Raw genomic sequence first — 17,400 nt, forward strand, 5'->3', positions numbered from 1 at the left:
CTCCCTCCCAGGGCCGGCGGAGTACCTGCTCCGGTCATCCAGGCTGCGGTTGTCGGCCGCCGCGGCGCGCCAGTCGGGCAGTGTGCTGGCGCACAGCACCACCATGGACACGATCACGAACACCACCGACACGCTGGCCAGGATCTGCGCGGCCAGCGACGACGTGGGCTCCTCGAAGGTCCGCCGCATGCGCTCCAGCCAGCGCCGGGAAGGGGCGGCCTCGGCACCGCCCGGTCGCGCCTCGTCCCGGCCCAGCGCGCCCGGCTCTTCGGCGGTGTAGAAGGTGTAGGTATCGGACATGCGGTCGTCGAGGCGGCGCTGGCAGCAGTACTCTAGGTGCGCGCCCTCCAGGCCCCAATAGATCATCTCATTGTAGAAGGAGAGTTCGCACATCCGCGGCGCGAAGCGCAGCTTGCCGTGGCCGCGGACGTAGAGAAGGATGAAGCCGAAGGCCTCCGAGTGCCGGTCGAAGAAGTACTCGTTGCGCTCGTGGTCATAGTCGTCGCACACCTCCAGCACGTCGCGCTCCGAGCGGCAGCCGTGCAGCCGGCTCACGCGCCGCAGCGGGAAGTCCTTCAGCAGCTCCCGGGACAGCGAGTACCGGGCGCCGCCCACGTTCAGCACCACCGAGGCCGCCCCGCTGCGCCCGAAGGTCATGGCTGGCTGCCCCGAAGCCCCCGAAGCCCGAGGGCGCCGCCGCCGCCCCTTCCGGCCGCCGCGCGGGGCCTGCCTGCGGTTGGCGGACGGGGGAGCGCGCCGTCGGGGCCCGCGGGCTGTCCGGCAGGCTCTCCCTCCGGGCTGCGCTGCTACCCTTCGCTGACCCGGGGGCCCCTGGCTCTAGCCTTCTCGGCAGCCCAGCGCGGCTGCTAGCGACGCTCCCTCCGCACGGCGGTCCCTGCAGGTGGCCGGGGAGTCCCCCTCAGGCGCCAGCGCTGCGCCCCACTGGCCGAGAAAGAGGCTGCCAGCGCCGCCGCCCCTCGCGCCTGGGGGATGCTCCCTCCGAGGCCGGGGTGCCCTTTCAAGGCGGCGGCGCTGTTCCCCCCCTCCCCGGGGGCGTGCGCGCCGAGAGGAAGCGAGGGCGCTGGATGGCTCCGGGTCCCTGGCGCTCCCTCTGGCCGCGGCTCCGGCAAGCGCCCCACCGCCGTCCAGAAGCAAGAGGCAAAGTGAGCGGGTTCGGAGGCGGCAGAGAGCCGGCCCCGCTAGGCGGGGGCGGGGCCTCCTCGCGGTTACCCCTCCTTGCCTCCTGGCTCCGCTCCGCTCACCTCCCTCCGCGCGCCGCCCTCCTCTTCCCACCCGAGCCCGCACCTCGCTCAGGCTGGGATTCCCCGGCGCCCCGCCCTGGACCTCGGGCTCCCCGCCTCGTGACGCCGTCCTCCCCCTCCGCTCTCGCCTGCAGTGGCCGGGAGGGGTCCGCAGAGCAGGGATGCGCCGAGCTTGGAGCCCCGAGTGGAAGGGGTAGAAAAGCCCCGAGCCTGGGGGTCTCAGTGACCGCGTCCCTCCCCGGACCATCGGGATGACTTGGGGAGTCCCCAAGGGCCCTTTTAACGGCCCCCCCCCCAAAGGAGGCTGCAGGAGGGTAAGGAAGAGTGAGGACTGGGGTGCAGGATTTGAGGGGCGGGGACAGACGGCTCTGGGAGAGCTTTTTCCAGAAACTCTCCGGAGCCCAGCTAGGTTTCTGAGACCGCCCCACAGGATTTCTCAAGAGAAGGCACCCCAGCAATTCTTTTCTTGCCGACTTTGTTCCTTCCTCTCCCGGCGCGGAGACCCACGTACCGCGTGCTCCGAAGGCGGCCACACATCCCAGCACCCAGCTTCGGTGCCGCCTCTCTCGGAGGAGCGGCTCCAGCCCCCGCTTTCTGGGTTGCCTGTCCTAAGAGAGCGCCTAAGCCTAGCGCCCCTGGACCCCCTCGTGACGCTCCTTGTAGAGTGGGATGAATGTCTGGGGAGAATTGTCTTGCCACTGACAAGAACAGAATTTTGCCCGACCTTCGTCTGCATTCTCCTTTTCATAATGTCTTAATTTCTCCTGTGCACCTCCGAGCCGGCTGCAGCACCGGCCCTCGAGCTTGAAGAGCCCTTTCAGGCTCTGCGGAGGGTACTTCCCTGGGCACTGTTCGATGCCCTGGGAGTGGGCTCCACTGGGCAGGGATTATTTTAAACTGCTTCAAGCAATTTACACGACATCCGGCACAGGCAGCCCTGCTCGCGCAGTACCCGCCAGAGGCGAAACAGGTGAGTTGTAAGGCAAACTGTTAAATGCAAAACATACTGGAAGAAAAATTAAGAGTGTGGTGGGATGAGGTGGGATGTGGTGATCTGACTTCGGAGTACACCTAGCTGGGAAGGGTTTTACTTTGCCCTTCACTTTTCATAATTGTGTAGAGTTATCTAGTGCCCACTAGAGGTCACCAGAAAGAGTCATTTTGCTCTCTGATTCTAGTGTGGATTCTTAGCGAAAACGCAGACACCTAAAAATTGGAGTGCTCACAAAGTAAAATCACTCTGGCTGGTTTTTTTGTGCCCTTTTTTTTTTTTTTTTTAAAATTGAAACATAGTTGATTTTCAATGTTCCAGGCGTACAGCGAAGTGATTCAGATATATAGAGATAAATATATAGAGACATTGTATATATAAATTTTCCGATTTTTTCCATTAAAAGTATTTTCAAGATATTGAATATAGTTCCTTGTTGGGTGATTTCTTAAAGAATGAAAATCTCTAAATTTTTTATATCTAGACTTGATAATTTATCTTAAAAGCATTTAATGTGACTAAAAACTCAAAAATGGGAGTTGTTTACTTGTTAAGCTGCTACTAAACTAGAAAAACATCCTGAAGGAAATGTTTCAAGACAGAATCAAAAGAAGTGATGGCCATGAACTGGTAGAGAGAAAGAGCAGAGCATGTCTAATAGCAAAATCACAGGTGTGGAGGATTAAAGCCTGAAAGAAAGCTAACGCATTGCTTGGCTGAAAGCATGGGGATCTCCACTACAGAAGTCAGCTTTCATCCAGGAAGCTAATGGGATCCCTGAAGGTTTTAAGAACAGAACTGACTTGATCTCAGGAAGAGTCATTTGCCCCTTAGGTTATCCTAAGGAGGAGGCACTTCTGCAGCCAAGAAATGGGAACCCCACCCCTGTATCTCTGTAGATACGGAAGGGTTCATTTCTGAGAAACACTGAGACTAAGGACTCAGTACAGCTTGGAAATGGATTTGTTCTAGAATATGAGGATGAAGAAAAGTTTGCTGCTGCTAGTGGAGTGAAGAGCCTGGCTTCACACCAGCAAGAGCCGATTCCTGAGGGAGTCGTTAAAAATACTTTTTAGAAGCTGTACAGGCAGCAGAACACAGAACAACTATTTTGTTGATTATTTGCTTCAACAGTACTATATTTATTTCCTATGTTCTCTAAAATCCCTTTAAAGTCTGTTGATAGGACCAGTCGAGGAAATATCATATTTTAAATTACATTTGAGCTTAGAAAACCAATTAATTTGATGACAGTATAATTTGTGTCTCCTAGGTATATTTTTATGAAATATCTTAGATAGGTTTAAATCACTTCATTTGTTTCAAGAGTAATATCTTATTTGATTTTAATATCGTCAACTGCTACTGCAGCAACAATAACCCAAGTCATTTTCTTAAACAAAGAAAACAACAAGATGCAGAAATGATTGGCTTGTCTCAATATAATCTGGTTTAAAAAGCATTCTTAAAAACAACTTTATTCCTCTGTACTTGAAAAAATATGTTAAGAATTGATATCGTCATTGTTGTTGAGAATTATTGCATTTATATTCTTCTCTGGATTCTAGATGATATTTAGGGTCTTCATATGTAAATCTTTAGACTGCATCAGGTATCAGGCAGAATTTTAAAGTTTGAAAGGGATTTTCTTGTGTCAATTTATAAGCCCCTTTTTTGGGGAGGAGGAACAAGGCTTCAGAGATGTGGCTATAATTTGCCCAAGGTTCCCCACCAGCAGCATCCCGGTGGAGACACGGCTGGAGCCAGGTTTTCTAGTTCCAAACCCTAAACCCTCCGTCTCCAGGGCCTGCATGCCTGCCACAACTTCCTGTCTGATCTCTGCACTCCAGTTCTTCCCTCCATCTGTGAATCCTGTATCATGCCACTGAACAGCTCTTCCTTTTCTTCATTTTCATCAAGTCATTCCCCAGTTCAAGAATCAAAAGTGGCTAAGGATCTCTACAATTACAAACTGGCCTGGAAATAAAGTCCACACTGGTTCTTAGGACCATCTCTAGATTCATATCCTGGCTGCACAACTTTTTTGCTAAGTGACCTGGAACAAATTCCCTGACTTTAAGGCTCCATTTTCTCATTCTTACAATGGCAATAACATGGCTCCGTCAAAGGGGTGGTATGAAATGAAATGATGCAAGAGTGGTATATGCCTCTGTGCATGACACTGGGGAAAAAAAAATCTCACTTTGTGTATGCCTCTACCAGCCCAAGCAGGTCATGCTCATTTTCATTCCTGGATTATAATTAAATACAAATCAGATAGGGGCTTCCCTAGTGGGTCAGACAGTAAAGAATCTGCTTGAAGTGCAGGAGACCTGGGTTCAATTCCTGGATTGGGAAGATTCCCTGGATAAGGAAATGGCAACCCAGTCCAGTATTCTTGCCTGGAAAATTCCATGGACAGAGGAACCTGGCGGGCTACAGTCCATGGAATTGCAAGGAGTGGGACATGGCTGAACAGTTAACACTTTCACACTTCCACAGATCAGACAAGTGAATTGATTCATCTAAAAATGTGACCAATCACAAAAAGTAACCCAATCAACATTTCAGTGAAAAGTTGTGACCCACTGCTGAGTCTAGACTGAACATGAATTCCTCCTTGCACTGCACAACTGGCTGTGTTCAGAGTCCTTGAGCAGGTCTCACCTCTTGAAGCTTCATTTCCTCATCTGGAAAGTGAAAGTAATACGAGTTTTGGGGGAAGTCACACAGAAAGGGCTCCCAACACCCTGCCCAAAGCTTTATAAATGTCCTGTGGGCACCACTGGTCCTTGCAGCTTACTTAAGCAACTGTGCCTTAAAAAGCCCTGACTCAAAAAAAAAAAAAAAAAAAAGAGCCCTGGCTCTGCCATTCATTTCTATTTTCAGGGGGTTGTGTTTACACCATTTTATTTCTCAGCATCTACAGTGGATCCTTTAAACAGTCAGCTCTTTTAATGGAAACATAACCTTCCACAGGCTTCCCCAGTAGCTCAGCTGGTAAAGAATCCTCCTGCAATGCAGGAGACCCCGGTTCTATCCCTGGGTTGGGAACATCCCCTGGAGGAGGGAAAGGCTACCCACTCCAGTATTCTGGCCTGGAGAATTCCATGGGGTTGCAAAGAGTCAAGACTGAGCACTTTCACATAACCTTCCAGTGTCTCTCATTTTATGTAAGGGGAAGACACTTATGATTTCATCCACTATGCACAGTTACCCTTGTAGAAGGGAAAGCCACAGCTTTCAATAAACTGCCCTCAGAACTGTCCCACCACACAGACCCTGTTCTTAAAGATGAAAAGCCACCAAGGGATGTTTCACCCCCGTCCCACACCAAAGTCCTTGCCTTTTTCTCTGCTCCATGACACTTTGTGCTCTCATGCAAGCAAAAGGAACACTATCTTCTTTAAATGTCCAGCCTTGAGAAAGTCACTGTGTAATCATTTGTGGGAGGCAAAATTTTACCTCTACCCTCTCAGGGTTTTTGACTGAGCTTGAGAATTAGATTGACATAAAGACAGATTAACAGGAGAAAACCATGCAAATTTACTTATTATAAATTTTACATCAACACCAGAAGGAAATGAAGACCCACAGAGGTGGCAGAACCTAAATGCTTTTATATGAGGTTGAACAGAGAGGCAATGATAGAAAAGTAACTAAAATATATGGCAAGGCTAAAGGAAGATAAGAATTATCTTAACAAAGTACATTTATACAGAATTCTCTCAGCTTCAGCTTCTGTCCTTGATGATAAGAATGGTACTTTCCTCCTGGTATATGGAAGACAATCTTTCAAATGGCAGTTTTATCTCCTGCTTTTAGAAAGAAAAGGGGGAGGGTCAGAGCACCCTTTTTGTACCTGAATTTTTAAGTACTCAAAATAATCTTTATGCCAAAGTGACACATTTTGGGGTGGCCTATTGTGGCTCAGATGGTGAAGCGTCTGCCTGCAATGCTGGAGACCCGGGTTTGATCCCTGGGTCGGGAAGATCCCCTGGAGAAGGAAATGGCGAACCACTCCAGGACTCTTACCTAGAAAATTCCATGGATGGAAGAGCCCAGTAGGCTACAGTCCATGGAGTCACAAAGAGTCAGACATGACTGAGCACCTGAACCGAACTAAACTGAACCCTCACACCCATTCTGTTGCTACGTTACTTTAGGATGTGATGGCCCTTCTGCCCACCATCACTCCAGGTCTCTTGCTTCTTTTTCTTTTTTTCGGCTGCTCTGGCTCTTCACTGTGGCCCACGGGCTGTTTGTTACTGCGTACGGTCTCTAGTTTTGGCACGTAGGCTCAGTAGTTGTGACGCTTGGGCTTAGTTGTCCTGCAGCATGTGGGGTCTTAGCTCCCAGGCCAAAAATCAAACCTGTGTCCCCTGCATTGCAAGGTGGATTCTTAACCACTGGACCACCGGGAAGTCCTCAAGTCTCTTACGTCTTACTGTGACCAAGAGCTCTTTCTGCTTGCCACCACTAGCTCAGCTTTCCACAAAAATACTTTTACTATTACTCTCATTTTCCAGATAAGGAAATGAGGCTTCATGAAGTTAGACTAGCTCAAGGATCCACAGCTCCTAGTAAGTACCAGACCCAGGAATGAAACCCAAAGTCTCTACAGGCTGTCTTGCCTCCCATGCTGGCTCATCACCAACTCTGCTCTCTACCCAGCGTCAGACACCCCTGGGAAGGGAAGAACAAGTTAGGTGATACCAGAGGGAGCTATCTGACAAATCTTGAATGTGGGTCATTCTACAAAATAACTAGACTTCAATAAGTCACTTTCATATCCTGAAATATTTAAGGGAGAGATGATACAATGCCTGCTATTTGCTTCAAAATAATAACCAAGGGCAGGGGCAAGCGGATTGGGAGCATAGATGAAATAAGATTGGCCATGAGTTGACTGTTGAAGCTGGGTGATAGGGCTCAGTCTATTAGTCTCCCTTTTTGTATTTATTTGAAATTTTCCATAATAAAAAAAGTTAAGAAATTTTTTTGAAACCTTGAGCTTCATTTAAGCTTATTTGTGAATGTTGACAGTTACTCCTTCAGACTAGACCTGAATGCACTCTTTCACAATATATGTCATGAAGAATCCCTTCAGTTTCTCCAGAGTATAAAAAAAACTTGGTACATTTGACCACATCTGTTAAAATTTTAAATGCACGCACCTAGTGATCCAGCAATTTTAACACTAGGAGTTTAACCTGCGTATGCTATGCTATGCTATGCTAAGTCACTTCAGTCATGTCCAACTCTGTGTGACCCCATAGACGGCAGCTCACCAGGCTCCCCTGTCCCTGGGATTCTCCAGGCAAGAATGCTGGAGTGGGTTGCCATTTCCTTCTCCAATGCATGAAAGAGAAAAGTGAAAGTGAAGTCGCTCAGTCGTGTCTGACTGTTAGCGACCCCATGGACTGCAGCCTACCAGGCTCCTCTGTCCGTGGATTTTCCAGGCAAGAGTACTGGAGTGGGGTGCCATTGCCTTCTCCGTAACCTACATATATAGTCACATATTTCACAAAGACATACAGGCAAGGATCCCTGCATTGTTTACAATAGCAAAAGTTTAGAAACAGCCTCAATGTCCTTGGTTATTTAAATAAGTGGCATATTCATGAGCAATGGCACCCCACTCCAGTACTCTTGCCTGGAGAATCCCATGGACGGAGGAGCCTGGTAGGCTGCAGTCCATGGGGTCGCTAACAGTCGGACACGACTGAGCGACTTCACTTTCATTTTTCACTTTCCTGCATTGGAGAAGGAAATGGCAACCCACTCCAGTGTTCTCACCTGGAGAATCCCAGGCACGGGGGAGCCTGGTGGGCTGCCATCTATGGGGTCGCACAGAGTCGGACACGACTGAAGCGACTTAGCAGCAGCAGCATGAACTTAATACTGTTATTCATATAGACTCAGAATCAATTCTAAGCCACATTGCTAAACAAAAAAGCCTAGCTCCTAAACTGGCAACTAAATTATTCCCTCTTTATATTAAAGACATATAGATATGGATGTGTTTGTATATACATTATAATATTTCTGAAAGGATACATAAAATACAATATGAGCGGTTGTTTCTTGGTTAAAAGACTGGGAAAAAATTAGGTAGAAATGAGACCTGCTGGTTATTGGTTATTGTAAACCCACTGTCTTTTTTCTTTTTTAGCCCAGTGAAAGGATTTTTTTTTATTTGCTAATTTTTTGGTTTCGCTGGGTCTCTGTTGCTACACGCGAGCTTTCTCTAGTAGCGGGCGCTACTCTTATTGGGGTGCAAGGGTTTCTCATTGCTTGGCTTTTCTTGTTGCAGAGCACAGGCTCTGCACGGGTTTCAGTAGTTGCAGCTCTTGGGTTCTAGATCTGGGGCTCAGTAGCTCCAAGGCATGTGGAATCTTCCCAGACCAGAGATCGAATCCATGTCCTCTGCGTTGGCAGGTGGATTCTTATCCACTGTGCCACCAGGGAAGCCCCCACTGAGAGTATTATGTTTTCAATTGTTTTTTTAAGCAGTTAAACGAAGAAATGAAATCTCAGCACATAGTCTGTTACCAAGTGCTTTCTTTTTCGTTGGGCCCATCTTTGCTGTGTCCTGCCTCCGCCTCTGCTCAGTTACGTCTGGGGCCATGCCCCAATTCCCTCAGCCTGGACATCCTACTCCAGCGAATTATGTGGCCTGTGCCTTCTTGTCAATCCAGTGTCAGTTCAAATGTCATTTCCTCAGAGAAGCCTTCTCTGACCACCATTCTAGCATATCAACCTATATATTGTTTAAGATTCTTTTTTTATTTTATTTTTGGCCAGATCCCGCATGGCTTGCAAGATCTTAGTTCCCTGATCAGGGACTGAACCCAGGGCCCCAAGAGTGGAAGCATAAAATCCTAACCACTGGACCGCCAGGAAATCCCCTCAACCTATTTTTTTACTCCCTTATTACTTTTTTAAAAAAATCACTTTGCTCATCCACGTGTTTCCTGTCTGTCATCTGTCACTCTACCAGACTCTGCTCACCCCTTTTGAGAGCAGGGACTGTGGGTCTAGTTAACAGTGGTGTCCCCAGCTCCTGCAACAGTGCCAGTCTCCTTATTGGAGCTCAATAACTATTTGTTGAGTGAAGGAATGAATGACCATTACTATTGATTAAAATAAGTGTTCTCTGAGCGCTGAACTGGCAGTATCTGTATATGCATATAGTGAGGCTGGAGTTGACCAACTTGAGAAATCCAGGCTCTTTCTGAAAAACCACTTCAATTTTGTTAAATGGTTGGCATCCTGGCAGAGATCTTGGTGCTGCTCTCCCCTTGGACCACAGCATATGCCAGATTCCTGCAGAAACCCTGCTGACTTAGCCAGCCCTAACCTTGAGTCACTGGGTGTCCCTATATACCTTACCCAGCAGGTGCTTTAGTTAGAAAAGTTCTTAGAATCAGCTCCAGTCATATCTGGGTTCCACCATCCACCCATACTTCTCTTTAGAGGAAGGAAAGAATGTGTAAGCAGAGCAAGGTCTGCAAGCAAAGAACTGTCTGCCATTGCATTAAACACTTTAATTGGGCTCACTGTGAATTCTATCTCAATAAAATTGTTTCCAAAAAAATAAACTGTCCAGAAAGAATTGGATGTGGATCTAGGCGGTTCTGTGTGTCTTGGTTCACAGACTATAGGAAACTTGGAAAGAAATTTAAAAGGCTGCTGTCCTGGTGGTAGATGGACATCTAGAGACCTAACTGCCTGATTGGGTGCTAAGGATCAGGAGATGAAGCTTCTCAGCAAAGCAGGTCTTGAGCCTAGAGGGAAAGGAGGTGGGAGGGCCGAGTAGAAAGCAAGGGATTCCCGCACTCTACCCCCTGTCGCATCACAGGGCATATTCATACAGCCTGAGAGAGGATTCTACTCACAGGAAAAATCAAAGACATTTTCAAAATGAATGGAAAGTTCCCTGCTGTGTTCTATCCATTCTACAAGGAGGAGAGCTACATTTATCAACATTAATGAACCAAAATTATTAATAACTGGTTTAGGAGTCAGCTTTCCAAAACACCTGCTGTTCTTAGCCTTCTGTCCCTGTAACAATCTATTCCCTGCCCCACAATCCAACCTCCCTCCCTCTCTATGCTCAGTGCTGTTATTTCTGCCTCAGAGGAAAGATTGGGGCTGGGGTTGACTGAAGCGAAACGTATGATATTCCTGGAAATGATCTTCTCATTGTAGATGCAACCAAAATAGCATTGGTTCCGCACTTAATAATTGATATACTCTTCAACAGCAATTGCATTTTTCTCCAAGGTACAGGATTTAAAATACAGACTATTTTTCTCCAGTTTTTAACTGGAGATAAAATAGTCCAATTCTGGTGTGTGTGATCCCATTACCCTGCTATGGCAAAAACCTCAGGCATTTGCCTCAGTTTTCCCTGAGATACATGTTCTCACAGGTTGGCAAAAAAAAAAAAAAAACAACAACGCTCCTAGTGGAAAGCTAAAAGGTATTGAAATCTGGAAGATTTGCAGTTTTAAAAGGAGGTTTGAAGCCGAAGCAATTAGGTTGGTATAAGCCTGTCTTAGGCCCCGGTCAGAGAAAGAGCCTATGGCTCAGCAAAAAAATGCTGAAATAAGTGTCAGCTTTAACTCCATGTACTTGTGTGGACGTGCAGCCTCGGACCTTGTCCCCACAGGACCTTCCTCTGCCTGCAAGGAAACTTGCCCTCTGCTTAAGATTTGCTAGTACCTTAGATCTTGCAAGGAGGATTTTTCCTTTTCAGAGCAAAGTAATCACAAATAAAAATCTTTGTGACAAAAGACACCGAGGAGCTTTTTATACCCTTTCACTAGCTTCTATTGTGATGGATGAAACTGCAAGAACAATGGCAGCAGAGCAAATGTCCACATAAATCTACAAAGAAAGAAGAAAATAGGTTTACCATGTTTCCTTTGATGATGACAAGGCATTCTTTTCTCTAGATAGAGAGTGCCTTTAACTTTGACAATGTCAGTGCCTGAACTACTGGTCTATCTCAATACTGACAGGTACTATGGAAAGGGAGAAGTTGTGAATACAACTTCCAATGAATCAACATTAGTCAAGGCTTTCAATTTATAGTTCATTGTACTTTCACCCTAGTAACCAACTCAAGGTTGACATTTATATTCCATGAAAATTAAACATTATTCACACTATTGAGACATCCCCTTACTTATAGGACCCTTAAGAAAACTCTAGTATTTTGTTTGTGTGTAATTTATTTGACTGCATCAGGTCTTAGTGGCAGCACTCAGGATCTTCATGGCATCGTGTGGGATCTTTCATTTTTGTGGCACGCAGACTCTCTAGTTGTGGCACGCAGGCTCTCTAGATGCACCACATGAGCTTAATTGTTTAAGGGCTTAATTGCTCCGAGGCATGTGGGATCTCAGTTCCCCAACCAGGGATCAAACCCTGGTCACCTGCATTGAAAGATGGCTTCTTAACCACTGGACCACCAGGGAAGTCCCAGAAAACTCTAGTTTTAATCGTGCCACACAATTCTCCCAGACTGTAAAAATGTCAATTATACAAGTAATTTTGCCACATTATATGACTCAGTCACCATGAGATCCCCCCAGAATACTGTTTATTCTACCTTCGCTTCTCACCTGCTACATAATCAGCTGGGCACGTAGGAGAGGCTAGTGTTTTCAGCTACCCTTTCAGTGGATATGCCATTTTATCTCTGCCTTAGCAAGCACCTTGTCAGATGTTTAAAGTGTTTTTTAGATGTTAAACTATAGTGATTTATACTGCAAAAGCCCATTGGGATTGGGAGGATTGTAAGGGATAAAATGAAAACTATTTGGAATACGTGGTCCCTATTCAGAACTTGACTAAGAAAGGATTTGTAGTCATTGAACATGAGTAGGTCAATCTTCTTGGTTTAACAAGTATCATTAAAACTGAGCATTTCAGAAGCTCAAAAAAGAACCTTCCTGAGAGAACCTCTGGAAGGCACGGGAAGAAAAGAGCAGCGACGGCATGACGGAAAAGGGATGAACTCTCAATTAAGAAGGCAGGGGTCTCCAGGGGCTTCCCTGGAGGCTCAGTGGTAAAAAAAAAAAAAAAAAATCCACCTGCCAGTGCAGTAGACAAAGGTTCGAGCCCTGATCTGGGAAGATCGCACATGCCATGGAGCAACTAGGCCCACGAATCACAACTATTGAGCCTGTGCTCTCTAGCCCAGGAACCCACCTGCCACAACTACTGAAGCCCACGTGCCCCAGAGCCCATGCTGCTGCACGAGAAACCTGTGCACTGCAACTAGAGAAAACCCGTGTGCAACAAAGACCCAGCACAACCAAAAATAAATAAAAACATTTTAAAAGTATATTTTAAAAAAGAAGGCAATGGCCTCCAGAGGCCAAGTGGCCAGTCGTGACACTACACTTAAAGCTAGCAAGAGATTCAGCCTAAGGAAGAGCATAAGCAGGCTTATCAGGACCTTCACAAGTATTCTTTGGATAGCTACATAGGATAGAGAAAAGGGTAGAACTTTCAGGGCAGAGGGAGAGGGCCACCCGAAGGGACATTTAAAAAATTAGACCCAGCTGACTTGAAGCCCAGATGATTGATGACTCCTGGAGTCAGTGAGCTGGGAATTAGGAGAACCTGAGAGGGCCAGATATCCCAAGCTGGTCCAAGAGGCAAATGGGGACCCATGCCCAGGAAGGCCCTGGAAGGGTGCCAGACTCCCCTCAGACCCAGCAACCCTGGCCCTCTTTGCTGCACCTCAGACTGAGAGGAGGAAGTGAAAGCTTGAAGAACCCCAGGTCTGCAGTAATGACAATTGGGCAAATTATGCCTATCTTAGGATAAGAAAATTGTACTCAGCTCACTATTTCTATACTGTTTGTAAAAAATCTATACTTTTTCATCTGTATGTATGTGTGTGTGTATTTTGAGAAACTCTCTGTAAAAGTTCAGTCTATGTTAAACTGAAGGGAGAGGAATTTTTGGCCATGCTTTCAGGGTGGCAGCAGCAAAGATAAATTATTAAAAACACCATAAATACTGCTCCCCTTTCTTTCAGTCCAGGCTTTTCATTAAGCACAGAGAATGGATGTATGTTTGTGAAACTCAAGCCTTTTCTGGTTGAGTCACACCCAACCCAGCTCTCTAGGTGTCTACATGACTCCCTCTCTCCTTCTCCAACAAAGGTTTTATAAAATTCTCATTTTTACAGGTTTACAAACTCAAGGAAAATGTTATCGTTTTATTTACAAAATGGCAATACCTTTACATTAGGAAGGAAGAAAATGGCTATGAGGTCTTATATCTAGACTTGAAACGGTTATTGTGATTGAAGAGTCTAATCTTCAGTCTTCTTCATGGACATCAGTCTAGCCAAAGCCCATTTAAACAGCTTTAAAATGTAGAGAGATGGGAATTCTCTGGTGGTCCAGTGGTTAGGATTCAGTGCAATCCTTGTTCGAGAAACTAAGATTTCAAAAGCGGCATGGGAAAGCCAAATTTTTTTAAATAAATAAAATGTAGAGAGAAAGCAAATGAGACAGTGGGTAGCAAAGTATATGAAGAAATTAGAAGCCAAAATGGAAACAAAAGTAGGCTTATGCATATAGTACGCTTTAAGTCAGGAAATAATGAAGGACGAAAATACAGTTGAACCCACCCAGTACCGAAGTCTTAGTTTCTAATACCATTCTCCAATAACATGAATCAGGACTCCTTGAAGAAATGGCTGACTGTAGGGCTTGGGCAGAAAATACACACAATAAATTGCCAGAAAGTAAGGAAGTATTAAAAATCACAAAGGACTTCTCTGATGATCCAGTGATTAAGACTCCGAGCCCCCACTGCAAAGAGGCACAAGTTCCATGTGGTCGGGGAAGATCTGGCACAGCCCAAAACTAAAACGGCTATCACAAAGATGGTGCTATGTAAAAGCAGCAGAAAAGTAAACTGAAAGAGCTTCCGATGGCCAGAGGTAGAACAATTTGATTAAAAAATATGAAGTAATACTGGATTATAACCCAAAGTATGCAATAAATATCCATGAAGTGAACTGAAATCTCTCAGTCGTGTCCGACTCTTTGCGACCCCACGGACAGTAGCCTGCACCAGGCTCCTCCGTCCATGGGATTTTCTAGGCAAAAGTACTGGAATGGGTTGCCATAGACCATACTAATATAAACAAATGATTGATTAAATAAATAAATAGGGAGAAAAGACATATCTCCCATGCAGAATAATCCTAAATAATTTGTGTAGGTGCTCCACCCGCAAAGGAGGTAGAGGGTAACTTCTTGCTTCCTAAGTGTAGGTTGCTCATAGTGCCAGCTGTCCAATGAATGCAGTATAGAAAGGTGGGAATAAAGAGTAACTGTAGGTGGAAGAAACTGGCAAACAACTTCAGCCGGGTGATCAAGAGCAACATCATGGACGATATTAGGTTGATGAAAATAGAACTTCACTTCTATGGTCTTTCTCCCCAAAACTAACAGCCTCAGTCTAATCATGAGGAAAACATCAGACAAATCCCAATACAGGGACATTCTAAAAATACCTGACTAGTATTCCTCAAAACTGTCAAGGTCACTAAAAACAAGGCAAGTCTGAGAAACTGTCATATCCAGAAGAACTTAAGAAGACAAGACAACTAAGTGTACTGTGGTACCCTGGATGGGATCCAGGGACAGAAAAAAGGACATTAGGTTAAAACAGTAAAGAAACCTGAATAAGCTATGGACTGATAGTCAATGCATTGTATTGATTCATTAACAATAACAAATGTAGCAGCCTGGTGTAAGTTAGTCATTATAGGAGGGACTGAGTGTGGGTATATGGAAACTTTCTGTACTTCTGTCTCAATTTTTCTGTAAATCTAAAACTGTTCTAAAAGTAAAGTTTATTATTTTAAAAAAACACAGTGGAACTCAAAAGAAATGTAGACACAAATCAGGGTAGCAGGTTCAAGACAGATCTCAAAGGGTGAAGTTAAGTGTCTAAGACCCTTCTGGTTGTAGTTGTCCAAGGATCTGACTGTTCCTCAGCTTACCTTGATGGCTGCTGCTTCTCCTCTGCCCGCAAGGCTGTGTTCCCAACTCTACATATGCGGGCTCTCTTTAGATCTTCCATCCTTTTTCAATTATCCAGAGAACATCTCCTTCTGGAAGTTCCATAGCACTACAAATCAGCTTATCCCAGAACAAATCAGTGACTCTCATTATTTCCATCATGTGTAACTGTACCACCACCCACCTGCCTCTGTTCTGCACAGCCTCATGCCTCAAGATTCTGACCCGTAAGCATAAGAGAACATCTGTGTGGTACTTCCCTAATGGTCCAGTGGTTGAGACTTCACCTTCCAATGCAGGGAGTGCAGGCTCAATCCCTGGTCGAGGAGCTAAGACCCCACATACCTCGTTGCCAAAAAGCTAAAACACAGAACAGTAGCGTTGTTGTAACAAATTCAATAAACACTTTAAAAATGGTCCACATTAAAAATATATATATATTTAAGAAAAGAGAGAGAACATCTGTATGTTATAAACAGGCTTCCCAAAGCTGATCCTTCCATGCCTCATCGAATCCTTTGTACTTTTTACCATCTCAAGCCACCTCTATTATTGGCTTAGCCTCATTCTTGGGTTCCTCTTCTGCCTGGCCTCTCCACCCAGACATCTCAGCTCCTAGCTTTGGCAACTGATGTCTGTAGCCAACAGAGAGGACCTGAGGTCTGTCAGCAGCCATGTGAGTGAGCTTGAAGGCAGATCCTACCCCTTGTAGGACCTCATAATGACTGCAGCCTCAGCCAGCAAACTGCCGGCAGCCTTGTGAAAGACTCTGGACCATACATAGGCACCCAGCTAAGCCATGGCCACATTCCTGACCACAGAAACTGAAATAATTGGGGATTCCCTGGTGGTCCGGCAGTTAGGACTCAGTCTTTTTATTGCGGTGGCCCAGGTTCAGTCCTTGGTCAGGGAACTAAGATTCCTCAAGCCGTGTGGCATGGCCAAAAAGCAAAAACTGAGATAATAGCTGTTATTTTGGGTTACTAAATTTTAGGATTACTAATTTGTTACACAGTAATAGATAACCAGAACCTTTCCAGAGCCTTGTACTACCAAATTGAGTAGAGCCCAATGGCACCAGATATCATTACAAAGGGCCATGCACCCAGGGCGCACAGAAGAATGAAGCTCAAGAGCAGGTGGAACCCTTTTCTCATTTATTCAAACCAGTTTGTGAAGCCTTTTGTCAGACTGGTGAAGCCTTTTGTCTAGGCTGGCTAGTTGCCAGATAATTGCACCCGATTCCTTCTAAGGCAGCCAAGTCTAGCTGTCCAAGTTCCCTATACCAATAGATAATGTGGTACTCTTTCCAGCTGAGTAATGGAGGCCAACAGAGTATTTTTCCTGTTCTTAAACCCACTTGAGGAGGTAGGTGGAGCTAGTTACAGCTAGCTTCCTTCCTAACTCCAGCATGCAATAGGACCATAAGGACTACCCTGTACAGATATAAGACACTTGTGTGTCCAGTTTGTTACAAGAGTACAGAGTCAGAACACTGTGCATCACTGGGAGGGTCGGGGCCGGTGAGCTGTGGCTCTTGGTATTGTGCCTGCTCTGGAATAATGTTCTTGGCACCCACTTTCAGGAAGGAGTGGTCAGCCCCTCTGGAATAAGATACCTAGGCAACCAGAGCTAGAGGTCCCCTGCTTCTGGCTTAGAAAAGGGCAGAAAGCCATTGTGTGGTCTTACTGGTGAAACAGAGACTGGACTGAGCCTCCACTCATCCCTCTGGTCTAAGCACAGCCAGTGAAGGCAGAAACTCCTCCAGAAGCCTATAGACCACACTTACGGTGGGAGTTTATCAAACCTTCAGAGTGCCTCCCAAAGCCTCCTGGGAAAGTTGTAAAGCATAAAAGTGGCAAGCCGGGACTCAACCAAGATGACCGCTGCCCATTGTGTGTTCCAAACTTATACATATTCTCAAAACCACCTGCAAGGCTCAGCTACTTTGAATAACCAACCTGTCCTACTCAATGGCTGCTGCATCGCCCCTGCTGGGCATCAGCACTTAACAAACTGAAGCTTCTAAGGCTTCCTGAACCAGGATGTGGTCAGATATTTGGATAATAATCCATGTGAC

General features: G+C 46.0%; 2 protein-coding genes across 4 annotated transcripts in view; one reads left to right on the top strand and one right to left on the bottom strand.

Annotated features, from left to right (window-relative positions):
* Positions 1-657, bottom strand: part of KCNG3 (potassium voltage-gated channel modifier subfamily G member 3) — a 52,832-nt gene extending 52,175 nt beyond the window's left edge. The window contains exon 1 of the mRNA XM_061432197.1: positions 26-657. Coding sequence (XP_061288181.1) covers positions 26-657 — 632 coding nt within the window. The remainder of the gene's footprint in view (positions 1-25) is intronic.
* Positions 658-2,021: 1,364 nt separating this feature from the next.
* The window catches only part of MTA3 (metastasis associated 1 family member 3), a 212,740-nt gene continuing 197,361 nt past the window's right edge, over positions 2,022-17,400 (top strand). For all 3 annotated transcript variants that reach the window (XR_009739340.1, XM_061432189.1, XM_061432190.1), the window contains exon 1: positions 2,022-2,232. Coding sequence is in view for 2 of the 3 variants with exons in the window: in XM_061432189.1 (XP_061288173.1) it covers positions 2,118-2,232 (115 nt within the window). In the remaining variant the exon portion in view is untranslated. The remainder of the gene's footprint in view (positions 2,233-17,400) is intronic.

This window comes from Bos javanicus, chromosome 11, assembly GCF_032452875.1.
Source record: "Bos javanicus breed banteng chromosome 11, ARS-OSU_banteng_1.0, whole genome shotgun sequence".
Taxonomy (NCBI): Eukaryota; Metazoa; Chordata; class Mammalia; order Artiodactyla; family Bovidae; genus Bos; species Bos javanicus.